Source organism: Trematomus bernacchii, unplaced genomic scaffold, assembly GCF_902827165.1.
Source record: "Trematomus bernacchii unplaced genomic scaffold, fTreBer1.1, whole genome shotgun sequence".
Lineage (NCBI taxonomy): Eukaryota > Metazoa > Chordata > Actinopteri > Perciformes > Nototheniidae > Trematomus > Trematomus bernacchii.
In genome coordinates, this window is record NW_022987705.1 from 6,018,309 (window position 1) to 6,044,561 (window position 26,253).

Sequence of the window (26,253 nt, forward strand, 5' to 3'; positions counted from 1 at the left end):
GATATTTCTTGTGAAGGCCGTTTTAAGACATGTGACTTTTTAAACTGTACCATGCAATGCTTCATCTTCCACATAGAAGTAGGCAGGCTAAACGACACGTGCCGTTGCATAGCGGGCAGGGCGTACCATCAACAGTTAGGTTATCGACACCCTGAACTTCATGCAAATGTATCTAACCTGCTACCACTGTTGTAACGACATCTACAGGATCAGCTTTAAGTCCACTCATAGGTAACACCATTAAACTGAAGGTTTTTGAGTTTAGGTTTCATCAACTTTGGATTTCATTGCCTCTTCTTTGTTGCCAAATCAAGACATCTTGGATGGTGGTAGGCAGTGCAGTTAGTGCGAGTGCATTTGATTTTTTCTCATGATGTACTTTGTTTTGACAGAGAAAGTGGATCATCAAGGACTGATGTAACTGTGGGATACATTTTGTTTGATGCAACTACTAGATATAATATCAGTAAACTATCAAAATGTACTTGATCTGTTATGTAATGTCCATTTACGTGGATATTTCCCTGCATTTAATGGATGATAAACAGTTATGTTGACATTTATTATTTTATAAATACCACCACCTAGACAATAACATGCTTAGTAAAATAAGTTATTTTTTGAAGATTTTACCTAAGTGCTTTTTTTCTAAATGAAGCACCAGATGATGTTATAAATAATTGTATATGTAAATGTGTTTCTCTGAGTTATATTGACTCATTTAATAAAGTGAGAATAGTGAAAACTACAAAGTTTGATCAGACCTACATAAGCTTTCCTTACTCCATACATAGACTATGGGATAAATGAATCATCTATATAGTGACATCCTATGGGCAAATAGTGCAACTGCAGTTATTAGTGGAGGATAGTGCCAGTCTGTTAAAGGCAAACACATCATCACTGAAGCACTGATTCCATCAGCAAAGACTTATTACTGAATTTTTCAAATCCGTTATTGCAATATTGGGTTTACAAAAAACAAAACAACCTGTCGCTTTTCAAAAAATATGAAAACTAACAAACTGCAGACCAAGCTTTATGTAATTTAGATGCTTGGTTTTATCGACATATTGTGGTAGAAATGTCCTTTTTGAATGCGGACTCACTAAGTTAAGCTCAGTCTGGACACGACTAAGCTTCATGTCCTCTGGTTAAATCCTGTTGGCAGCATGACCACCGAGGTCTCCGAGGGGTTCAGCTGGGATACGACCAACTTCCACATGTTCATTCAAAACCTGCAGCAAAACACCTAAAGCTGATTATTTGACATCCAGATAAAGTCTAAACTGATGCTTTATAAACATGATAAGGTATTTTTTTTCCTCACACTTCATTTAACATCTGTCCTGAAGATCCCCCCAGAGCGCCCTCTGGTTCTAACATCAGACTGCAGTGCTCCATCACCAAGGCTCCACAAAGGGCTGTTTCTTCTCAGACAAACAAGACAGCTAATAGAAAGTATATTTACTTTACTCCATGGATAGTGATCAGTTTCCAGATCCAGGACACAAGGCTGTTGTCGTGTGAAAAGGAAACAATCAAACAGTGATAAAAGAAAAAGGGAAACGCAGATATCCATGTTAAAAGTTAAAAATAGTTACTCTCTTTCGGTGTTCTTGTTGATATACATTTAGATAGTGTGTTTTTTCAAGGTGAGATTAGTTGAAAGTGAATTTTACTTATTGTTTAATTTCATTGTGTTCTTGTTCTAGTGCCATTTCCTTATTTTGATCATTTTACTAATATGAAATGTTTTCTCTCAAATTGATTTGCTGTTCATATTTGTAGTCCCTTTTAGTCTTAATATTCTCTTCATTTGAATGCTTCATTTTCTTACCAAACCACATTTTTCACATCACATTTTTTAAGAGATAGTATACCAAATGTATTTCAACCACAAGCTTAAACTAATGAAATTGTAATGTCCCAGCTTTAACAACCTAAACATAATTTATTTATGATGTGTTAATGAAGCAATGGGAACATCTCCTTGTGGTGGTCACTTTATCCTAAACCCAATGATTAAATCCCACACAGGGCCAACAGCAGCTGAAGTTACAGACAAGATTAATGTGAGCTCAGTGACAATTAGTTTCTCATTTTGTTCTGTTGTAAATGTATCTCTTTTTATGTGAATCTTTGTGCGGGAACAACACTGTTCAGTCTCTTTGGTTAAACGGTTGAATAGAGAGCTGTGCCGTGGCCTCACTCATTACGAAGCGGCCCTGTTAGTATTTACAGCATCATGGCGGGTTGACCTCACAGTATTCACAGCTTCACACCTCACACCCATTCACTGTTAGAAAATAAACACAGGCTGCAATGGCCCCCAATAAAGAACCGATTCCTCTGAAAAGATACAGAAGGTTTTGTGGCTTAACTAAACTTTTTTGTTGGTTTGTTGCAACAATACGGGGTGCAGAGCAAGGAAGCAGAATCCAAACACTAATTGGGAAGTGAGGAACGTCGCTTTTCCCGTCTTGAATGCTCTTTCGGGCATCTTTTTATTTCTGATCAGTCAACCGTGCACTTCCACCTGCGGCTCTGAATGATGGACGTTTTCCTCTGTCAGATTCTCCCTAAAAGGATTCAGATGGGTTTTCGAAAATGTGCACACAGACAGCACGTCCAGGCCACTGTGGAGCTTGATTGTTCTGTTAGCGGTCTACAAAAACTCAGCTGTGAACGCTCTTTCTTACATTATTTGATTACTTTGATAACCAAATTAAAAGCTTACAATTTAAATACGTCTAGACAATTTGGAAGTGAGACAGAACTTTGAACAAATGTAGAATTATGCCATATTTAAAAGCAATCAACGAATGCTATAATTAAAATATCCTCTTTCTAAATAAACAAATACATTTGGAAGTCAACAAACAGCTAGATAATTTAAAATGACATGTAGACTCAATTAAGCCAACTAGATGAATCATAATGAGAATATTTCAAATGATTTCTGATGCTATCTGAGCATGAAACTAAACTTCTCTACAACTTCCAACCTACATTTTAAACAAACTATGGAGTAAATCTATGAGGACGCAGTGAGAGAACACCTGTGTAAAGAGCAGGTGATGGCGATTCATTTAAAACCGTTGTTTAAGACACTCCACTTCACTGCTGGACGCTAGGGTTAAAGCCAGAGAAGAAAGCAAAGATTAGACTACCTTTGTGCCAAACAGCATTAAACATATCAATCTTTTGCTGTCCATTTGACTGTGAAATCTTTGGAATCGCTGTTTCTAAAGACCAACGAGTGAAGCTCATCATTAAACACGCCTCGTGGAAAGTTTACTGACATTTGCAGCTAGGTAAAGGTGACCTAATTGCAGCCTCGTGCTTTACAATCAATTATCAATAACAGATACAGTTTTAAAATGTTTGTTTTTCAAAACATCTAAGTTAAGCTAAGAACAATAGCCTCTTCATTCAAACCTCTAAAAGGGGCTTTTCCCTTTGAAGGCCAGGCCAAGAGAAACAATTCTGTCAGACCCCAAGCCTCAGCAAAGGCCTACAAAGGGCCAATTCTGAAAGGGCCAGGAGTTCTGAGAAATAATAGAAAAGCAAATGTTGAGAAATGAGAGCTTAGAAGACTAGAATTTTTGATAGAATCTGTAGGGATAGTGTTAATAGAAATTCCCAGGAGAGCGCAGGAAAACAAAGGGCAGCAGAGAGGGGTATCGGCAGAGGTCAAATAGTGTCAACCTGAGTTACGTCCAGATGAGCGCACGGAGGGTGACCTGTGTACCAAGTGTAAGCCTGCACCGGCCTGTTTAAAAGGCCTGCTTTCACTCAGTCCCTTGATGTCATTATATCTCCAGTGGGCCATGTGCTTTTAGTTGACAGCCTCCTGGTTTGACGACATTATTTTTTCAGAGCCACCCATCGGTGAAAGCGTCCCCAAATCGGCCGCATTTGTGAAATGGTGCATTTGTGATCTGGCGACAAATTAGGCTATTGATAAATGTTGAACAATGACAAGAATTCCAGTGTTTGGATTATAACTTTCAAAGGCCTGCTTGAGTGAAAGGGGGCAGACATGAATGATAGTTTAGTTTATCATTACAAGTTTAATATGAGATTCAAAGCAAACCTTGTGTTTACAGGTTTATTGGAATTAATTTCCTGGATAATTTAGAGTGTTGGGGGAGTTGCTCAAACAGATTTTGATGTTTAATATAATATTGGTGTTTAATCAAGATTGTCAATACCTGTTGAACCTCAAATAATAAAGGCATTGAGGTGTGCTTGTGGTCTCTACATTCACACGCCCCAAATGCAACATACGAAGTATTGTGAAGCACTGGCTTTCAGACAGGGGCTCCACCAATGATAATTCAACTGTTGACATAAGATTATAAAAAACAAAAATGGCCAACGCTCTCTGTGTGCTGCTGTCATTTGTTGCTCGCTAGGCCAGAAGAGAAGACAAGGGCCGCTTGCCTGTAAAATGTAGACGTGAAAGATCATCTAATTTCCCATATGCAATACTTCATACAGTACACACATGTGTTTAAACTGCATAAAAACAACTTAAATACAAAATGCGCTAATCCAACTGAGAAATAACCCTAAAATCTATTTAAAAATTAATCAAAAAGTATTCAATGTGGAATTCACAGAGAACTTCATCTTGGTCAAGTGGCAGGTTATTAAACTATTAAAAATAAGTATTAATAAATCAGTAGTTCTGACACTAAGGACAAACGTTTCTCATTCTAACATTTCAGGGACATTTTGACATTTACATTTTCTCTTCCTCAGGAGAGAGAGATACTATTTGAAAAGTAAGGTATTTCAAACTCATACCAAAAACTCAGATTTTGTGGTAAACAGATTTTGGTGCCACTTCAACCCGGTCAGACATAGATATTAATTGTCACAGTACATGTCACCATGTCCAGAGCATGCAGGAAATAATTGAGCGGATGGCAATGTTCATACTTTTTACCACAACTTGAACTTTCACTGACACCCCAAATTAGCTGATAAAGGCAGCAGATACAACATATTTAAGTTTGTATATTGACCAAGGTATTTTTCTACTTTAAACCTTAACAAATAAGCTAATGGCTAATGTAGCAGAGGATAACATAAACTGACAGCGTGTCTTAAATGCCGAAGATTCAAGAAAGAGCTGTTGTTGCTTAACGGCGTGTACAGTAGTAAGGTTTGACATTTTTTTAATCCTAAAAAGCCTAAAAAACCAAACACAATTAACTAACTCTTTAAGTACATGCCCATCACTGATGTAAAAGAAAAAAGAAACACAACAACAGTGCAAAAGAAAATGGAGACCCTTGTTACTGCTGCAGTGTTTAAAACATGTCCAACTGATAATGATGCCCATTTAGTTAGTTAGATACCCCCCTTGTGGTTAGAAGGTAGTACTACACCATGAACTGTTAATGTTAATTAATTATGTATGAGGTTGAATTATTCATTTTGGATAAATAAATACAACACTAGATATAGATACAAAACTATTTGAACCTTACAGCATAACAGACCAATTAATAAAAGTCATTTTGCAACATTGATCTATTTTTCTTGTCTACCTACCAAAGAAATTGACTTTAAAGTATGCAGTGTTCTCTCAGTAAGATGCACAAAAATGTGTCTCGTTAATGTGAACAACATTTGGAAAGAAATGCTAAAGAAGAAGATGGATAAAGACGGTAGCTCCTGCTAACTAGTTTACATGTAATACTGTAGGTAAACGTTACAGGATGAGCCGTGAAACGTATACAGCTCTCAAAACAAGGTTTAAACAGGATGAACTGAGAAGAAAGAGTCCTCTATGTATAGCTGTCAAATATGAGTTTGATATGCCTTGGTGCTGCTTTTACCGGGTACCAATTAATAACTGAGGTAATACACAACTGAATAATTAGTTTATATCCGTCGTTGGCTGCAAGAAGCCTCTGGGGGTTGCATTAAATGTGTTAACAGTCCTTAGAGACAAGATTAGGGAAACATTTTGGCTCTGGGGCTCAGGAAAACCAGCAATCAGATTGAAGTCTTGTTTGTTTTCTGACTGTGTGAATACAGCTGAAGTTTACCTGCCTAAATAATCTAGAATGGGCATCAAATGAAGCTCATTCTCTCCTCTTTATATCTCTATTAGAATTCAAGTGCTTGAAACTCACAGGGCCCTCGCGTGGCTGCACTTTATGGCCTCGTCTACTTTGCAGATATATTGTCCTTTCTTCCTGCCACCCAACACACACGATGAGATTCCTCAGCGCACACAGTCACACAGGCTTTTAGACACTCATTAGCCCCTGCTAATACAATAAGTGTCACCTTCCATTACATGGTGCTGAGTTGGATATCAGGATTGGAAACCCACCAAATCTCCACACAAGGGGCGCTACCCCCTCATGCACGGTATTGTCTTTCCCCCACAATGTTGAATTGTTTTCTCTTAGCTCTTTCATGCCTAAAATATAAATATGAACACTCAATATATGCACAAACTGGAGGTTTTCATTGACATATAAATAACCTTACAGACTAGCCGCAGATTACTTCATTGTCTGGATCTCCGTGTTAACTTTGGGTTTTGTTTCAGAGCAGGCAGCTGGTTAAGGATCCACCACACCCCGCCCTCTTCAAGCCCGTTGTCTCGCAGAAGAACAGCACATGCAGAGTTGTACAAAATCTTAATTAAGACTCCTAATTCTTTGTGCCATCGCCTGACCGAGGCTGTGCGCTCACGTGAAGCGCGGCTGAACACAGCATGCGGGTAGGTGTTGGACGACAGTGAATGTCTTTTTTTCAGTCTCAAAACAAAAGTTACATTTGAATTTGATCTTGGAAAAAACAAAACAGGGTTTAAGTTAGTTAAGCTAAATTGTATTCGCTGAATAAATATGTGGCTATATACAAACAGCAATTGTAGCACTGTTGAAATCGTCTAAAATGTTGTTCTTTTATACTTTCAAAGAGCCATTTCACTTGCAATTTTAAATACATTTAATTATTTGAATAAACTATATTAAAAAATAGGTTTAATTTCTTTAAATAACAAGCATGATCTTTCACTTCTAGAGTCTAGAAGAGTGAGACTAACAGTCTTCATGCTCATGTTAATGAATGCTTCTCATTATACGAAGAAGCTACAGTACGCTGTACATCACCACACATGTGAAAATGTGAAGTGACAAGTGTTTGCGACTGTAAAGGTGATTTCAGCTCTGGGTTTTGTATGTCGCTCTTTGCTTCGCAGGCTTCTCCCTGTGAGCGGTGGCAAAGGGCATGTGGTCCTCTGCGTGCGGCAGATGCCCCGACCAAGACCCGCAACAGATGAGTCGAAAATGAGCGTGACACGTGTTAAACAGGCGAAGCCCCACAACACTGACATTTGACAAGATGATGGGTGTAGGCAATTATTATTGTCTCCACTTAAGCAAGCAGTAAATATTCAGTGCTGATGACTGTGAAAGCCACAAATCAGCCTGAACAGATTTTCATAAATGATTGAGGTGTTGTGAATAGATGATGATCAGGTTTAAAACACAGCGAACTGGTTAAGTGGGATGTAGTGATGTGAAAATAACCTTGTAGAAGTTTTTGAGACAAAATGAATGTTAAAGTTGGTAATGGTTTCAATAATTTGTATTTGAATTGTCTGAGTTTATGTATTTTTAACTCGTCTCCACAACATCACGGACCTTCGACATTGGTTCTTCCTGCCTTACAAAGGTGCCAACGATGGCGAGTTAGGCATGGGGAGGAACATGCCAGGGAGGTGCCCGCCTCCTTCCCTCCCCTTCTACCCACCCTCCAGAACCATTTGGACCACAGGGAATGGGTTAATCACATTAGAGGCCCAGAAGAGAGATGGGAAGTAGACAGTACCGTGACAGCCGGGGTAGCACTGGCACGACTAATCCCGTTAGGCCGAGGAAAAAGGGGGACGCCATCGCGCCTACAAGGCTGGGAAAGAAAAAAACATTTTCCCAGGAATGAGTTCACCTGTATGGTAACACAGAGAAGTTGGCCTGTTGATGCCTATTAGAAGAAACAATCGCACTTGGCACATACAAATGTTTTTTTCATGCTGGGCACCACGTTATTGTCAGTGCGAGAAAAAAAGACCCGGCAGCAGACAGTGGCATTGCTTTGAGATCCTCTTTCATCCCACGGTGAGGCAGATCTCTTTCAACCCAGTGCTATCAGTCTCTCAAACAGTGAGAAGATGGGGAGGGGTGCTGTAAGAAGGATAGAGCTTACTTCATCTGCCATTGTAAGCGCACCCGAGTTCAACCTTAATGTAAACCTTTGCAGGCAGGATATGAATAGGATGCTCTCTATAAAAATATATCCTGCTGGTTAATCCGGCAGATGGCCACAGCAGCGGACACTACGAGCGCGGCTTGCCACTGCAGGGGTAATGGGAGACGTCCGATCAACAGCCACTCCTCAGCCTGGGAGAAGTGGAATCAAGATTCTTAACTCCCCTTAGCAACGCTGGGAAACAGAGCCGTCAGTTTAGATCCATCAAGTTTCTACTTAATCTCGCCCACCACTTTTTTCTCTCCATTTTCTCTTTTTTGTATCTTCCTCTTTTGTTGTGGGGATTAAGCCAAGTGGTAAAACAGTGATTTAATGATCTTTCCATGGCTATGTGCACCACTTAAACCATGAGACAAACAAGCTGAGGCATTCTAAGAGTCACCCCCTCTAAAGACGGCTGCTCAGGAACTGTGAGGCTTTTGATACGGCCTTAAGCTCCGGCTGATTATTTTTCCCACTGTCGTGTGATGTGCTGCACTCTGCTATGGGAAAATGGAAGGTTTTGTGCTTTGTAAAGACCCATTGTAAACAAGAATGAGAAGAAAAACAGTTGGATAATTACTTGATAGCTTTATAATGACAAGGTATGGTGAATTTGAATGATTTGTTAATGCAGAAGAGAATAGTGGTACTGTTTAGTTATTTATCGCAATACAAAATAGTTTGAAAACAAGATACATACAACTCACATTTAAACAGAAATAGGTGTGGTATTACATTTTAATCATTTGACTGACACTTTTTTGTTATACACAAACATCTAAAACAATCACAAACCATACATGTGATTTAGTTGAACGCTCCCACAAATGCTAGTAAGTAGACCTTGAGTTGGTTGGAATTATCATTAATATATAGTTCAAGAATACATTTCGAACCTTGAGTTTAAGGGCAAGCAGAGGAAAAGCCCTAAAAGTGTTATATACAAAATGATAAAGAATCTATTGAGACAGCGTGAGCAACCCTTCTGATGAAGACCATGTTAAATGGTTAAAAGCTCTGGAAAGGCTCGATTGAGTTCTAGAGGAAAATGTGTTTGAATGCCATTATACTCACCTTAAGTGAGTTATAAAGGTGTTTAAAAGTGTTTTAGTGGACTATTTTGTTCTTTTGAAAGAGGATCACTTACCTTGGATTTCCATTAGTCCGAGGAGGAGGAGGACTCAACAGGTGACTCAAGTGCTGCGACTTCACTTTCTCTTATTCCCTCACATGGCTGATCAGCAGCAGGATCTGTTCAATAAAGACAAATATTCATTCAATCATATTCCTCAAATCACATATTCCCATTGACAAGAATACAGAAGTCAATTAGATGCACACATTACACAGCCAGATAGGTCAGCTATTGTCAAACTTGAATACATATTGATAGAGATATAAATGCTATTGGGCTTCTTATAACTGTCTTTAATGACACATTTAGGAATGCTAACAATAATCAAAAATACATGTATTGTTTTTTTAACCCCACAAATAAACTGCGCGATCACATGTGCTTCTATCATTAACCAACAGATGGCACCAAGTGAAAGTGAAGAGTATGTGTAAGGAGAAATAACACAGAGGGTGTTTCTCAATGTCGAGGAAGGCTGCTCCAGAGCCACTATTTCAAGCATACTACGTCATCGAGTGCCGCCGAAGGACTGTTCCAATGTCCAGCATACTTGGAATTCTACCGAGGCTGGCGTACTTCGTAGCGAGAAATTTCGAGGCTGCGGGGGTGTTTCTCAATGTCGAGTACGCTTGCTTGGTAGCACATGTCTTCGGAGCGTCTTGCTTCAGAAGCGAGGCAAGAATACTTCCTGGCATTCGGAAAACGAAGAGTGGAACAGGCAAGCAAGTGTGCAGGTGTGCGTCATATGAGAGGCCCCGCCTCTTACATCTTCCGCCACAGATTTGGGGAAATTGGTCCGTGCGCAAAGCATTGTGGGGATTTTAAGACCGCGGAGTCTACTCATGTGCAGCCTCGATATTTCTCCAAACGGAGTACGCCGGGCTCGGTAGATTTCCAAGTATGCTGGAGATTGGAACAGTACTTCGGCGGCACTCGATGACGTAGCATGCTTGAAATAGTGGCTCTGGAGCAGCTTTACTCGCGATTGAGAAACACCCTCAGTCCACGGTCTTAAAATCCCCACAATGCTTTGCGCACGGACCAATTTCCAAATCTTTGGTGGAAATCACGCTCCATTTAAGGCGGGGCCTCGCATATGACGCACACCTGCACACCTGTTAGCCTGTTCCACAATGCTTCGTTTTCCGAGGCTAGGAAGGATTCTTGCCTCGCTTCTGAAGCAAGTGACTAGGAAGACATGTGCTACCAAGCAAGCGTCCTCGACATTGAGAAACACCCAGAGTTTGAACCCAATGACTGCTTAATAGACAAGTTAAAAACAAGTTAAAAGCAACAACCCTATGCCAATTTGACTTTTTCTGCACAGAAGACAGATAAAAAGATGCAAAAATCAAATCAGGTGAAGCTGAGGCGTCCTGACTTTGACGTGCTCCACCCTTCATGTCCCATAATGCCACTTAAACCATGATCTTACATTAGTTGTGATTAAAACATTGGGGTTACTTTTTTAAACTTTGGGGAGTAAATAAAAAATGTATATACCCTTTTAATAGAATACAGGTATCAGCAGCACTGTTATTGAACCTCATCGTATTGAAACCTTGAAACTCCAAAGAGTGAAGCTTCCTACACACTGAGGAAGCCATTAAATGTTTCAAGGCTCTAGCAGCCATGGGTTTTACAGATAAAGTGATCCTGAATAACTTCTTAAATATGGCTTTCCATTTATACAGTTAAAGAGATTTCTTGCTTTTTTGATAGAGTATCTTCATGGTTTAAGGCGCTTACTGAAAGTTGCTTTGGATAAAAGCATTGGCTAAATGAAATGTAATGAAAAGCTCAGTGTGTGTAGGTGTGTGTGTGGTGTGGCCACTCACTGGGTAATAACTGACAAGGCATTGGCTGTGATCAATATGGAGTAGGACCAGAAAGCCATAATAGGAGGACAAATATCAGAGGAGAGGCAGTGTGGGAGTCTGTGTGTAATGGATGATGGAGGTGTTAGTGTTTGGGCCGCTGTGCAGTAAGTGGGTAAGCTGGTTGTTGGATGCATTGTGTGGAACCAGCAGGGTCAATGATGGCGATAATGGGAAAGGGTAAGCACAGTATTGGGGTTAATACTTCTGAGCTGGCCAAGAGATTATAGCAGCGTCTAAAATATGGAGGAGACCCCTCAGGGCAATGCTTTGCTCCCAGGCTTAACAGCAAATGGACGTTATGTATCAAATGAAAAGAAATAGGTTTTTTTTTTAATATCTCCCTGAGGACAGCAAGGATATTCTTCTGTTAAAAAACAATCAATTTTGTTATGAAAGTATTATAAGAAAAGCTATTTAACTAATGTCATCTGGAAAAAGTTTTAGTTAGTGAATTTGCATATTGTTAAGAAAGAATATGAGAAAAAACATGTCCGCTGTATCCTAGCCTCTTACTTTGTGCGAGTAGTAAGTACTGCTACTCTGTAAACAAAGTTAGCTTTTTTCTTATATCAATAAAATGACTTCAATGCAGATCACATCATTGATGCATTTAACAAGGTCTGCCTGAAACAATACTCATGTAACAATGAGTTTTAGAATCATGGCGTGCAAAGATTTAAGCCCCTACTGTATATCTGGGTTACACTAGTACTTCCTGCAATCCAGATGATGCCATCTGTGATAAAAGAGCAGTGTGTGTGTGTGTGTGTGTAGCTTTCCAATCAAATGCTGAGTGTCTCTTTTCTCTTATAATCCAGGTCGGCCCCCTACAATGTTAATACACCAGGACAGGGACTGACATACTGCTGTTTATGCTGATGGATGGTTTGAAACTAAAATTGTAGAGAAGGGAGAACAGTTGAAGAAGACTAAAATAAAAACACATTTTTGACCAAACGCATGAGGAATATTTCTGAAAGTATATTGAAGGCTGCAGAAAAAGATGTGGCCTTCTTTTGGACCTCAGAAATACATTTGTTGAAACTATAGTGAGTAAATAAATTAGACTTTATCAAATAAATCACTGTCAGGTAAAAGGCCAAACATTTGTCCAAATAAGTAATTCTAAGAAGATTTATTTTTACTAGACTCAATGATAACATCGAGAAAAACACGACCATCATTTATAATCATCATTGATAAAACATGTGTTCATAGGTTACAACTATTACTATTACTTATTAATGGAAAACTGATATATTATTATGCAATTCATAGAAGGCAGCTAATGAGTTATAGTCTATAAAAAGGACTGATAGATGCGGAAATAAAACACTGGATGTCCAGGCTGGCATGATAGCTGTGATTGGATGACAGGAGTAAAGCTGCTGGCCAAATCCCCTCATGGCTCAAGCTGTGATTTGAACCTAAGAGATTTGTTTTCAGAGTGAACTCCGCCCCGCAGAGATGACTACTATCAATGTCCAGCGCACGACTGAAGCAAGCCAGCAAATTGTTTGTTTGTTTTGGATAAAACAGCTCGGACCAGACCTTCACCGCTGCTCCCCGGCGTGCTGACGTCAGAACTAACGTAGGTTGAACCAACAATCAAGCTAGCCCAACGGAATCTCTATGCTAGGAGAGATACTAGTTTGTTTTTTAACTGTCTTATGGTGCCACCGATATGTTGTTAAATATCCCATGTTTCATGTACGTTATTAAAATGTTACCTGCTGTGTGAAGTTAAACGTCTAGTTAAGAAGAACAAACATTTCTGTGAATGTCAGCCGCTCTCTGGCGCCTCCACAACAGCGATGAACGTCCAGCTAGCATAGTAGCAAAGTGCGCTTTTATATCACGCAGGGGATTATGGGTAATTGTCGCTAAAAAAAACACTTTTTAAATAGGCTATTTTAATATTTAATACCAATAACGACAGTCCAAACATCTTTGGGTGGGATCTTTGTATTGTCAATTTGTTAAGTTTACTTCCTAATAGTAAATCAAAAAACTATTTTTCTAATTCTGCCATTAGCTTCATTTCAGAAAAAAAACTCCTTGCTACGCTTTAATTCATATACATTTTTACATTGCTTTTAGTACACACTGTTGACAGTCAAACAATGTTGCTTTCTTAGAAACTGAGAAATTGACCCCAAATGATGATTTTATTTTATTATTCATATTTTATCAAAATTGCTTAAATGTGGACTAAAGTTTTTTTCCTGGTTCTATGGCTCCAAACTCACTGTCAGTGAAGCAGCTCTATTCTCCCCTGGGTAATTAAACATTCAGGGGTTCTCTCTGACTTGTTTGCCATGTTGCACAGAATATTAATATATATGGTAATTATGGTAAATTGATGTTCTTATTGTTTCTAACGTGCTGGCTAACCACTGTCGGTAATTATTGGTAATCACTCAGTCCCTTGTTTTACGTCTATTCGATAAAGGAGTGTAAAGTGACTAGCACATTTACCCGAAAAACTGCTACATTTGTTTTATAACAATGAACTCGCTGAATAAACCAGCTGTTGCTTAGCATGTTTGATCTATTTTAAGAGCCCAAAAACGTACAATAGGTATTCTACTTTGATAGGTGGTGATAAATGTGACATTCAACAGCAATTGGCCCAGTCAACACACTCAGCAATCTTTTAAACTAATATAATCCAAACATCAAAGGCTAATTGTCTGCTGACTTAAATGTTAAATTCCGTTTAGATAACAACTAACAACATATGTATCTGTTTCCAGTGAAGTTACAGCGAAAGAGAAGGAAAGTGCATGAAATAGGACACCATGTTTGATAAACGTAGATATATTTTTATGAATAAGGATTAATATGTTGATAGTTGCAGTGCAGGTTGTACTGTGGTATACAATAAGCTGTCCTCTGTCCCCCAGCAGGTGCTGTGGTCGAGATGTGAGAGGGGGTCATGCCTTTGGTAAAGAGAAACATTCAGCCTCGGCACCTGTGCCACGGTGCAGTGCCTGATAGGATTGGCAACGAGCTGGAATGTGTAACCAACAACACGCTGTCCACCATCATCCGCCAGCTCAGTAGTCTGAGTAAGATCACTGAGACTTCTATGTTTGTATCAAAGTATGTTTGGATGCTTGTTTAACGTGTGATTATAACAGGAGAGAAGCTTTATGGCCTGCTTCAACATCATAAAAAAAGCACATACAATTACGATGATGCATTAGTTGTGTTTTTATCAGTGTCATATTGGTGATGCAGAAAAGGACATTTTTTCAGCTGATACCTATAAACAATAATTACTCGAATCTTATAGCTGATAACCGATCATTTCACATTTTTGTGTGAGCAAAAATCGGTAAATTAAATTAACTTTGTACAGTCTAAAAATCCAATGTGTACAGAGAAAGTGTGTTTTGAAATATGTTGGACAATTTCTAAATAAGCTTTAATATACCAACCTGTGTGTGTTTGTTGTGTATAACAGTCACTGAGTAAAATGGGGAAAGACTATTTTATAAAGCAAATGTTCTCCTGGACCTCTGTTGTGCCTGAGTCGATAGATAGAATTGATACTGTAGATAGAATCGGAGGGATGAAACCCTCTTTAATGGTCACACATGCAGAGCACACAGCACACACAGTGAAATTTGGTCTCTGCATTTAACCCATCCTAGTACTAGGAGTAGTAGGAGCTTATATGTTTGTTTTGTGTACTTATGTGTGTGCTCATATGTGTGTGTGTCATGGATTTAGTGAAGTTACACGGCTTAGAGTTTACCGTAAAGCTTTGTATCACAGGCCGATAAGATGGAGAGTAAGTGGGCGGAGACACAGGCCGAGGTAGTCTAATGATAGCTCCTACATTAAGAGGATCTGAGCTGTCTGACGTGTGCCATTAATGCTGTTATGTGCAGTCCAGGGACCAAACACTTTATGGATAATCCATACATATGTAGATTCAGAAATGTACATATGACAAATTGTATGTGTCATGCCCTTAATTTTTTATTTTGGGTCTGAAACACCTTTTCATTTCCTTCCTTCCCTTTCTTCCTGCTCTGGTTGCAGGTACACAAGCAGAAAATGTTTTTGGCGAGCTTTTCAACGAGGCCAACACTTTTTATGTGCGCGCCAACTCTCTCCAGGACCGCATAGACCGCTTGGCCATCAAGGTCACACAGCTGGACTCCAGCGTGGAGGAAGGTTAGTTCACTGGAAATGATGTCTGTTGTTTGAATACCTTCTTTTTCTTTTACTCTCACATGCTTTCTATTAAACGTGAAACCTCTGTGTTGCTTCTGTGTAGTTTCTCTTCAGGACATTAACATGAGGAAGGCATTTAAAAGCTCTACTGTGCAGGACCAGCAGGTTTTGTCTCAAGACAGCATTCCCAACTCAGTGGCTGAGATGCACAACAGCAGCGACAAGCCTCCACCCCTCAGCACCCTCACTGCCTACAGGTAATGCACGCATTGTCAAATCTAACATCTAAAATGGTTACATTTCCAGTCATCTCATTTCATTTGTGAAATTTTGATTAAATACAGAGAGGATTCCATTGATGCGATGAAATACTACTCAGACCCGTCGTACTTTTTTGAACTGTGGAAGGAGAAAATGCTTCAGGACACAGAGGACAAGAGGAAAGAAAGGCGGAGGCAACGGGTGAGAGCATACTCTACCCACTGCTTTATGTTTTATACTTTTATGATGGGTTCTCATCATCCTTTTCTATCCACCTCTTCCAGGAACAGAAGCGATCTGTGGAGAGCAGCACCCTTCAGCGCGAAGTGAAGAAGGTGAGAAAGGTTCGAAACAGAAGTCAACAGTGGAACATGATGGCCTTTGATAAAGAGCTTCGTCCAGATCATCGCCACCCACAGACTCTCCGCCGGGGGGCATCATCTGAGGGCTCGCTCTCTCCAGATGGCAGGTTAGTGCTTTAGATGCAAACAAGAGAATTTGTTTCTTTAGATGAAATCAACATTCTAAATTTCACAAACAGAGAATAATACTGGATAATACTGAAAAAATGCAAAAAATGTAATACCACAAGGATTGTCTGGACGACCTAAAGTATCATCCCTCTGTCCCTCTCAATCTTTAGTTTAACATTTCTAAGGAAGGCAACATTTTCCTTTAAAATATACCTGTAAAAACACTGTGTTGTATGCAGAAATATGTTAATCAAGGCAAAAAATGTAATTCTGGAAACTGTAGTGAGGGATTTGGAGGAATACAATCTAAACGTTGCTTTATTATTTGGGGTTGATCCTATTTTCAATATCTTTGTTATGTAAGGCTTCACTTTCGATATTATAACCACAAATCCACCATCTGGATATGTGAAAGCAACTGTTTTTTTTCATTGTTTATCCAGGCCTGACCTCCCAGACTACCCCATCCCTCCAGTGCCTACCCAAACTGCTTGTAACCGTGCCAAGTCACGTGATTACGTGCCCGGGAATGCACACCCCTCACCACCTGTGGAGCATGAATACCACAGCATTGATGTCGACTACAAGAGAGTAACCTACGCCACAGCAGAGCCTCACGCTGCAGACCGAATGAACGGTTCAATGCGGACACCTGCAGATTACAAGTAGGTTTTTGTTGCATAATCAGAGAAATAAATAAATATATCTCCTTATTTCTACTGCAACATAATCCTCTTTCTTTCATTTCCAGCTCCCCCCCTCCTCCTCCAGGCCCACCCATCCCATCAGCCCAGACAGCCTTTGGTTTTCCTCTGGGTGCTCTACCACCAACGCCACATAATGGAGTCTTGCACGTAGGCCCCGGTTATGCGCTTCCACCAGTACCTCCTCCAGGGCCACACATGTTTCCTCCTCCCCCAGGACCTCCACCTCCACCTCTCCCTCCCCCAGCTGCACCCTTACACCTAGCAGGACACAGTGAAGGCAGCAGAGCTGAGGCTAAACCTGTGAAAGATGCGAGAAGTGACCTGCTGTCCGCCATCCGCATGGGTGAGTTAGGACTTGGCACGTTTACATACCAGGAGGGTTTCAAATACACATCAAGAAAATGCAAAAATACTCTTCTGTGAATATTATATGTTAAGAACTTTTATTGTGGAAAGGTAAAAGTGGATGAACAAGGTGTTGATTTCAAATGCGCTTTCTCGGTCTAGTTGAAAAGGGAAATACCTTTTTTTTAGATTAGCTTCAGTTTTTATTTTTATCCTCATAAATACAGTTCAACTCAACATATTCCACAAGCAAAAGCTCAGAAAAATCGACATTGCTCCAGAAAAAGATGACTACAATGCTATTTCGCTGTGTAAAAATCAAATCCTGTTAATTAAATCCCCTCCATAAATAACCCTATGTGTAAAATCCTTTATTTTGCATTTTTTCCTGCAGGACTATATGACCATATACAAATATATTGTGTATGTACAATATTTGATTTGATTTAATATACTGTATTTGCTTTTATTAGGCATCCAGCTGAAGCAAGTTCAAGAGCAGCAGGAGCAGCAGAACAAGCGGGAGCCGGCAGGGAACGACGTGGCCACCATCTTGTCCCGCCGTATTGCGGTGGAGTACACTGACTCTGAAGACGACTCTGAGCTGGATGAAAACGAGTGGTCAGACTGACCTAACCCAAAGTGTAGCACCTGGATGAAGCTTTTATTGGATCTTTAGGCCAAACAAAGCAAAACTGTGAATCACTTTCTTTGGCTCCATCTAGTGGACTCAACACACCAACCAACTGCTGCCACCTCATTTTGTATTATTAATGTCCTGCCACATTAACTTTCATGAAGAATTTGCATGAGCAAGAACTTCTACAATTCAAAAAAAATGATAATGTATCAATTGAATGATAACTGATTGTTTTGTTTTCTACCACTGATTAAATGTGAGCCAGTTTGTTTTCTCACTTTTTTCAATCTCAAGTGTGTGTTCTAATAAATGTCCTTCCCTGATTAACTGACACCTTGAACACAACAAACCCATTGATGAAATGTGCAGTAAACCTTAAAACTGAGGTCCCGGTGCAAGACCTTTTTCACCTTTTTGACGTGACACAGTAAGAAAAGTACAGGCATGAATAATGAAACGATTGGCTGTAGGCCATTGTGCTGCTTCAGTTTCGGGATCCTGGTACTGTGCAGGCTGTCTCACTCATGGTTTACTGGGAAACTTGAGTAGAGCAGAACTGTCACTGGAGGTATAGGTATAGGTAACAACACCCCTTATTGTAGCAGGACAAAGTGTTACATTTTATAATTTATTTTCATCATTTTATGGAATTACACATCCCTGGTATAATGTTGGACTATGAGTGTACACCTGCCTGTATTATGTGTAGGCTATGTTTGATGAGTAATTCCATTCAATGTTTTGTATTTGCTACCTCATTTTGTGAACCATGGTATGTAGAATACAGTATTGTTCTGCCATTATATAATTTTGTGTTGTGATGTGTTTTTGAAAAGGTTAACATATCATTAAAAAACAATATTACAAGAAAACTCTCAATGAACTATAATCCCACAGTAGCTATATGTATAGTACAATAACAGGTTACATATTAATAAACTAAAACGGCTGTTTTCTTGTAGCTGTGTTTTTTCTATTAGGGGTTTATCCCAGTTATAGCTGATTCACCCATAAGATATGCCACTCAATGTTTTATCACTTTACTTTACAGTTCATGTTAGAAGATGCACATTAATTTACTTATGAAGTTTTAAAGTGGTTAGTGTGTCTTTATTGAACAAGGGACATGCATGAAAATACATTACTCTCAAGGAGATACACTATGCTATAGGTATAGGCCTATGTCAGTGTATAGTAAAAGCTAACTCCCATCTGCATCTGGTTTCATTGTTACCCAGGTATGTACAATTTCTAGCCAAAAAAAGTAAAATGTAAAAAATTGCAGTTAGACACATTGGTCTAAATTGAAAGTATCCTAGTTTGTTGGAGGTGAATGTTTCATTTAAATCCAGCAGAGGTCAGTGTCTTTTATAAGGAACTTATCGTTGACTAGGAAACTGTGGAGCTGCGGACGCCATCTTGGCTCCACTCAAGCCAACCGTATGAAACCAGCGGAGCCACAATGGAGATGTTTTCTTCCCGTGACAGTCCGGTGCCTGGCAGGTGATTAACACAGTGAAGCTCCTCCTCAGGCTGCTACGTTGGAGACTAACCTGGAGAACTGCATATTAAGACAAGGTAATGACATCTATAGTAGCGATATAATATGAAATTATAAATGTACAAACGTTTGTTATTTCATGCCAGTGTTGCACCAAATACTGCGCAAAAAAACATTTATTTAGCTTGACCTGTCTGTGATGATGATGATGAAGCTAGTGTATGCTAGCTAGTAACCTGACTTAAGTCATGTCAGCATACATACGCACAGGCAAAACGCAGCTTTACTCTCAGCGTTCAGTGTGCGTAGTACTAGAAACTAACATAAAGCTACTATCTGGCTAGCTAACATGACCTCAGCGATTCACAGGAGTACCCTAATGTACCTTTTATTCGACCCTGGGTGAATGGAAAACACATCTAATGCGCTAAAGCCTCAGCTTAGCTTGTGACCTAGACTTGGTCATTTATTTCAGCACTGCTGGCTGTAATTTGTCATGGCGTCATATTAATGTCCATATCGTCGTGATGTGAATCTGTGATTAGCTAGGATGAGGTACTGCATGCTATCAGTGTTTTAAACTATGTTTAATGGGACTTAAGAGAGTATTTAATGTAAATTAACAGCATCTGTGTTATGAATTCCTCATTTTTTGCAGGATATAACCAAGATCAAGATGGATACCTCAAAACTTGCTAAGATCCAGGATGAGGATCGAGAGAGCGAGTTTGGATTTGTTCATGGGGTTTCTGGACCAGGTGTGATTCAATTGCTCCTCTTTTAGTGACTATATTGCGTTGTTTATCACCTACAATGTCAAACGCAACTACACAGATACAATTCCTTCTGAATCTTTCAACTTTACAAGACAAAATAACAGAGAATATATAAAAGCGACACATCAATTTCTCCCCGGAATACAATTAAAATATGTATTTTTTTTCTGAATGCATTTGTACGTGTATATATGCTTCATTGTTCAAATGTTTTAGTATTATTAGTATTAATTCTAGGGATGCAAATTATAATTCTTTCATTATGAATTTCTGTATTTCTACAACAGTGGTGACAGCGACAGAGATGGCCGGAGCCGCCATGTACGAGCTGGTTCGTGTAGGTCACAGTGAGCTGGTGGGAGAAATCATCCGCTTGGAGGGAGACATGGCAACCATCCAGGTCTACGAGGAGACTTGTATCCTTTCTGCTGCCTTGTTACCTTTCTCTGTAGATAGACATGTCACAAACCCAGTCATCATATTCCTTAAAAGTTAATTTATGTTATTAAGTTACCAAAGACACATTTGAGAGCTACTTCCCTTATTGATAATGCGAGTCTGAATATAAAGACAAGACCTAATGTGTCAAGGCAATGCGGTTTGATTGTCTTTTCTTAACTTGATGCCACAGCTGGTGTGTCTGTCGGTGACCCTGTCCTGCGGACGGGAAAGCCCCTCTCAGTAGAGCTGGGCCCAGGCATCATGGGCTCCATCTTTGACGGTATCCAGCGTCCACTGAAAGACATCAACGACCTGACTCAAAGTATCTACATCCCAAGAGGAGTAAACATCGGTGCTCTTAACAGAGACCTCAAATGGGAATTTTCCCCTGGCCAGAGTCTTCGGGTAAGAAGAAAAACAGAGTGTGGTGTGAATGTCTGTCCTCTGCAACCATTCTGACTAATTCCACATTATCTCCTTTGCAGGTCGGCAGTCACGTGACAGGCGGCGATATCTACGGCATGGTGTATGAGAACTCCTTGATAAAACACAAGCTGATGCTTCCACCTCGCAACAGAGGCACTGTCACCTACTTAGCCCCACAGGGAAACTACGACATTTCTGTGAGTGTTTCTCTGGAAGCAAAACTCTATCGTTGGGGAAAAAGCTATTCCCAAGGCTGATTTTCAGATTTTCCCCAAATTCAGGATGTGGTTCTTGAACTGGAATTTGAAGGCATAAAGGAGAAATTCACCATGATGCAGGTGTGGCCCGTTCGACAAATCCGCCCAGTCACAGAGAAGCTACCTGCTAATCATCCGCTGCTGACCGGGCAGAGGGTTCTGGACGCACTTTTCCCGTGAGTGGTCCATACCTCAGGATCTGTTTGAACTTTTTTCCATTATGAACACTCATAAAGGCAGTTTTCACTTGTGTGTAGCCACTTATTTTATGCTGTAATAAAATCAGCAAGCTGCTAATTAACGTTTGTGCTTTGTAGTTGTGTGCAGGGTGGAACCACTGCTATCCCAGGAGCCTTTGGATGTGGAAAGACAGTGATCTCGCAGTCATTGTCCAAGTACTCCAACAGTGACGTCATTGTGTACGTTGGCTGCGGAGAGCGTGGAAATGAGATGTCTGAAGTGCTGCGCGATTTCCCAGAGGTAGGTGGAAGAACAAAAGAGTTTTTCAAATTGTTAAATGGGGAATTTCAGTACTACATTACAGTAGTTTTTGGCTAAAAAGGACAAAACATGTAAAGAGAAAAAACAGAACAATCTTTTACATTTTATTTTGTTAACACTGCGCTTGTCCAACAGCTTACTATGGAGGTCGATGGCAAGACTGAGAGCATCATGAAGAGAACAGCACTGGTTGCTAATACATCCAACATGCCTGTGGCTGCCAGAGAGGCCTCTATTTACACAGGTACCAAGCATTCACTTTATTATGAAAAGGGTCCTTTTTATATATTAAATGCTATTATATGATAATTAAAAATGAAAGAACTAAGATCATTCACCTCCATAAGAAATTGTGTAAATGCCCTGAAATCTTATCAAAAACTAAAGTAAATGCCTTTTAAGTATTTCCTCCTTTAATTGTTTTTGTAAACTGTATTATAATTACTTCTGCAGGGATCACACTGTCCGAATACTTCAGAGATATGGGTTACCATGTGAGCATGATGGCCGACTCCACGTCCCGATGGGCCGAAGCTCTGAGAGAAATCTCTGGAAGATTAGCTGAAATGCCTGCTGGTAAGTTCTTGATGGATGTGATTCATTTATAATGATTTGCGAGGACCCTGTGACACAGTTTTTGTATGTTGTTGTGTTTAGACAGCGGGTATCCTGCTTACCTGGGCGCCAGACTCGCCTCCTTCTATGAGCGCGCCGGACGTGTGAAGTGCCTGGGAAATCCAGAGAGAGAAGGCAGCGTTAGCATCGTAGGAGCGTGAGTGGATATACTTTTTTTTCCCAACATCTGCTATACAATTGGACACAATGCATAACATTGAAATGTACTTATAGTAGGTGGATTAAACAAAGACCAAGGATTCTAAATGAATTTCATACCTAAAACTTCCAGTGTCAAAGATTCAAGTTTCACAAACCTCATTGCCGGTGCATTTTAAAATGTACTGAGACCAGTGCATGGTTGGAAATCAAATAGGCACACAAAAGAAAACAAAGTTTTATAGCTACACAGCATGTTGTACTTTTTGGACTGCCTTTAGTGTTCAACTTCCTTGACTTTTTATTATGTGTGATTTTCAATGTGATTTGTGTTTTAAAGGTCTTTGACATCTAGAGTTGTTGATTCCCTTTTTGGTAACAAAACAAACCTCAGCACTCAACACTTTTTATCTGACTGACTTCTCCTTAAATTCTGTGCTTTCCTCTTAGTGTGTCCCCCCCTGGTGGAGATTTCTCTGACCCTGTCACTTCAGCCACATTGGGCATTGTTCAGGTGAGTAATGGCTTTTGGCTCTTTAGCCTTTCATCTTCAAATTTGACCTTGTTCTAAGTTTTTAGTTAAACTTTTATTTTTGTATTTTGTAGGTGTTCTGGGGATTGGACAAGAAGCTGGCTCAGAGGAAACACTTCCCCTCTGTGAACTGGCTGATTAGCTACAGCAAATACACACGCGCTCTTGATGAATATTACGACAAACATTTCCCAGAGTTTGTTCCTCTCCGTACAAAAGCCAAGGAGATCCTACAGGAGGAAGAAGACCTGGCTGAAATCGTGCAGCTTGTCGGCAAGGTGAGTCTGATTATAGATTATATAAGATGGTTCCCCTTTTGAATTAATTTCTATATATAATTTCCCAAATGCATGTATTTTACAACTAGTTTATTGCTGCTTTTGGTGTGAGAAATCTGTATGAAGGGCTTCTGTTAGTCAATCATTTATTTGTAAGCATGCTAACCTGGTTAATCAACAACTCTGAAAAGAGAAGAAAAGTACTGATCTGTAGGAACTTGTTTTGTTCACAGGCTTCTCTTGCTGAGACCGATAAGATCACTCTAGAAGTTGCAAAGCTCATTAAGGACGACTTCCTGCAGCAGAACGGTTACACCCCCTACGACAGGTACAAAACAAAAGAATCTCACCAACCAAAAACACATGTTTCACCATCAGAAGGCTTGATATGGCTCTACAACCTTTTATATAAATAGTCAATTGAAACCTGTTTACGTTGAAATAGCTCCTTTTTTTGCTCCACAACAACAATTGAAGTAAACAAATTAAAAATCCTCCCTCAATACTTACTAGGCACAAGGACGTACTTCACCATCAGCATTCATATATATATATATATATATATATATATATCATAGTACAATGTGCCTATTTTTACTTCAACTTCTTATGTTTGTCAATATATTTGTTCGGTTTTAATTATTTTTATCATTTATTTGATATTTTTACTTTAATTATGTTTATATAAATATCTTTATATTTTATCATTTTAATTAACTTTCTTAGTTTTGCTTCTTATAATTATATTAATCTTTTTGTCTAATTTATATTTTATTTTATGACATTGTAAAATGGAGCAACTGTCAGAAAAACACATTTCCCATATATATTTTTCTGAAACCAGGAACACATTTTTAGAAAAGATTGCCTTTACTACAGCATCTCCACATGTTTTCTAAGACACGAGTTGATTTCTGTTGAAATCATGGAATAACTGAACAATTGATATAACGCTGAAATAGTTTTTGTTTGCTTGTTTATTCTATAACCAAAAACTGTGAGGTTCACACATTCTGCTGTCCCCACACACAGGTTCTGCCCCTTCTACAAAACTGTGGGCATCCTCTCCAACATGATTGCTTTCTACGACATGGCCCGGCACGCCGTGGAGACCACAGCTCAGAGCGACAACAAAATCACCTGGTCCATGATCCGGGAGCACATGGGAGAGATCCTGTACAAAATCAGCTCCATGAAGTTCAAGGTACGCCATTGTTCCTCACTTTGTGTTGGAGATTAATGTGTCTAGTTCTGAGTCAAGGTAAATAACGTATTTGCTATCCGTTGGATTCTTTAGGACCCTGTGAAGGACGGTGAACCTAAGATCAAAGCGGAGTTCGCCCAGCTTTTGGAAGACATGCAGAACGCCTTCAGGACCCTGGAGGAATGAGTTTCCTACCTCTCGGTACATCTCCCAAATATCCAAACCCCAGTGCAGTGAAACATTGTTTGGCCCGTGTTCTTAATGTCTGCCTCAGTCATGTGAACTATTTAATTCCTCTGTGTTTACATCCCCTTGTACATTCCTGCACACGTTTCCATTTCATTTAGTTGATTTTGGACTCTTCTTTTCTCATGAACACGATACTGGAAAATGCAATCTACTCTGCGGATGTAGCAACACTTTCAGCCCATTGCATTGCACTTATTGATCTACATCGTCATGTTGTGGTTAACATCAGTGGGCCCCAGTATGATGCTGTACTTGCACTCAACCAATCGCTGCATCAATGACAGGCAAGGGAGTTTATTTTTCTCCAGATGTGGCGGGGATCAATACAGATTATTAATCAAGTGGGAAATGCGCATGGGTAAAGGGACAGATGCACTGCGAAACTGAATATCAGAGGGTAAAAATTCTTCAAGCTCTTAAGTGTGATAGTGATGTTGTGGAAAATATACTTGATATTATGTGCAAAAATGTGAATGAATGATTCTGTTAGAGTTGTGTTGTAAAATATGTCTCTATTATATTTGTGGGTTGTTGCTGTCCTGAAATAAATGTTAAAAAATGGCAGTATGCATTTATTCATCATGAGCATGGGGAGTGTGTTGACAAAGTTGATGTCACTGCGTAATATAATGAACAAGATCACTTTCAAAATGTTTATTTCCAGTTTCTCCAAAAATGTGCAGACTTTGATTTACAGAGCAAACTTCACTCCTCTGAAAGATTGACAGTAAAATATATTTGATTACAAATTGTAGTAATCATAAAGTTGTAGCTTTGAAACAGCTCAACCTGAGTCTGAGTACTCACCTTAACTGCTCCAGCTCATGAACACACAGATGTTCAGTGAAAGACTTGATCACCTCTAGGTGGCGCACACATGCTGTTTGAATGCTGCAGGGTGACGGTTTGAAAAAGGCTTGTTTTCTTTGAATAACAATTTAAACCATTATATTGTCCATACATTAGGTTTGAGTAGCTTTGGAAAAGTAAGCTAAAATATAGATTTCTATTGACACTATAGTGTAAATTACAGTATATGATGTCCATTTCAAAACAGTTTTTTATGCCTGGACTGAGTTACCATTACATTTTTAGGCAATCATCCATAACAAATGCTTTTATTTCACATTTAACATGCTGTGCCTAATTCTACACTTTCGTCAAATTAAAACCTCCTAGGACTCTTAACTTTTTAATGGGCACATACAAAAAAGGCTAAAATTAGACATTTCATTTTTGTAATATGACCTTTTTTTACCAACTTACACTGTCATTATACCTATTTTTATCCATATTACAGGCATCTAACACGAGTCTTACCTCCACGTTACGCTGTAATTACAGTTTTTGACATCCTTACATGAGGCCAGTTTGATCAAACATGACCGCAAAAAAG

General features: G+C 39.4%; 2 protein-coding genes across 3 annotated transcripts; both read left to right on the forward strand.

Moving 5' to 3' along the window:
• Positions 1–12,690: 12,690 nt before the first annotated feature.
• Positions 12,691–18,804, forward strand: wasf3a (WASP family member 3a). 2 transcript variants are annotated; one of them, XM_034140278.1, is made up of 9 exons: positions 12,691–12,895; positions 14,211–14,375; positions 15,358–15,492; positions 15,596–15,749; positions 15,837–15,954; positions 16,038–16,222; positions 16,670–16,891; positions 16,978–17,276; positions 17,752–18,804. In XM_034140278.1, exons 2-9 carry the CDS (start codon positions 14,243–14,245, stop codon positions 17,907–17,909), a joined length of 1,404 nt encoding a protein of 467 aa, XP_033996169.1. In that variant the 5' UTR covers positions 12,691–12,895; positions 14,211–14,242; the 3' UTR covers positions 17,910–18,804. The 2 variants fall into 2 exon arrangements, with proteins under 2 accessions (XP_033996169.1, XP_033996168.1); XM_034140277.1 differs by having other exon boundaries at positions 14,214–14,375.
• Positions 18,805–19,342: 538 nt separating this feature from the next.
• On the forward strand, positions 19,343–25,133 carry LOC117490504 (V-type proton ATPase catalytic subunit A). Its single transcript, XM_034140265.1, has 15 exons — positions 19,343–19,496; positions 20,078–20,177; positions 20,483–20,611; positions 20,827–21,041; positions 21,122–21,259; positions 21,344–21,495; positions 21,637–21,799; positions 21,956–22,064; positions 22,274–22,396; positions 22,478–22,592; positions 23,045–23,108; positions 23,201–23,404; positions 23,638–23,732; positions 24,437–24,608; positions 24,702–25,133. The coding sequence occupies exons 2-15, from the start codon at positions 20,096–20,098 to the stop codon at positions 24,792–24,794; spliced, it is 1,854 nt and encodes a 617-aa protein (XP_033996156.1). The 5' UTR covers positions 19,343–19,496; positions 20,078–20,095; the 3' UTR covers positions 24,795–25,133.
• Positions 25,134–26,253: the final 1,120 nt, after the last annotated feature.

Bases quoted from the DNA above. Each gene is read 5' to 3' on its own strand.
- LOC117490504 (XM_034140265.1), top strand. From the start codon at position 20,096: ATGGATACCTCAAAACTTGCTAAGATCCAGGATGAGGATCGAGAGAGC. The intron at 22,397-22,477 runs GTAAGTTCTTGA...TGTTGTGTTTAG, and splicing joins ATTAGCTGAAATGCCTGCTG to ACAGCGGGTATCCTGCTTAC. The intron at 23,405-23,637 runs GTGAGTCTGATT...TTTTGTTCACAG, and splicing joins TCGTGCAGCTTGTCGGCAAG to GCTTCTCTTGCTGAGACCGA.
- wasf3a (XM_034140278.1), top strand. From the start codon at position 14,243: ATGCCTTTGGTAAAGAGAAACATTCAGCCTCGGCACCTGTGCCACGGT. The intron at 15,750-15,836 runs GTAATGCACGCA...GATTAAATACAG, and splicing joins AGCACCCTCACTGCCTACAG to AGAGGATTCCATTGATGCGA. The intron at 16,892-16,977 runs GTAGGTTTTTGT...TTTCATTTCCAG, and splicing joins CGGACACCTGCAGATTACAA to CTCCCCCCCTCCTCCTCCAG.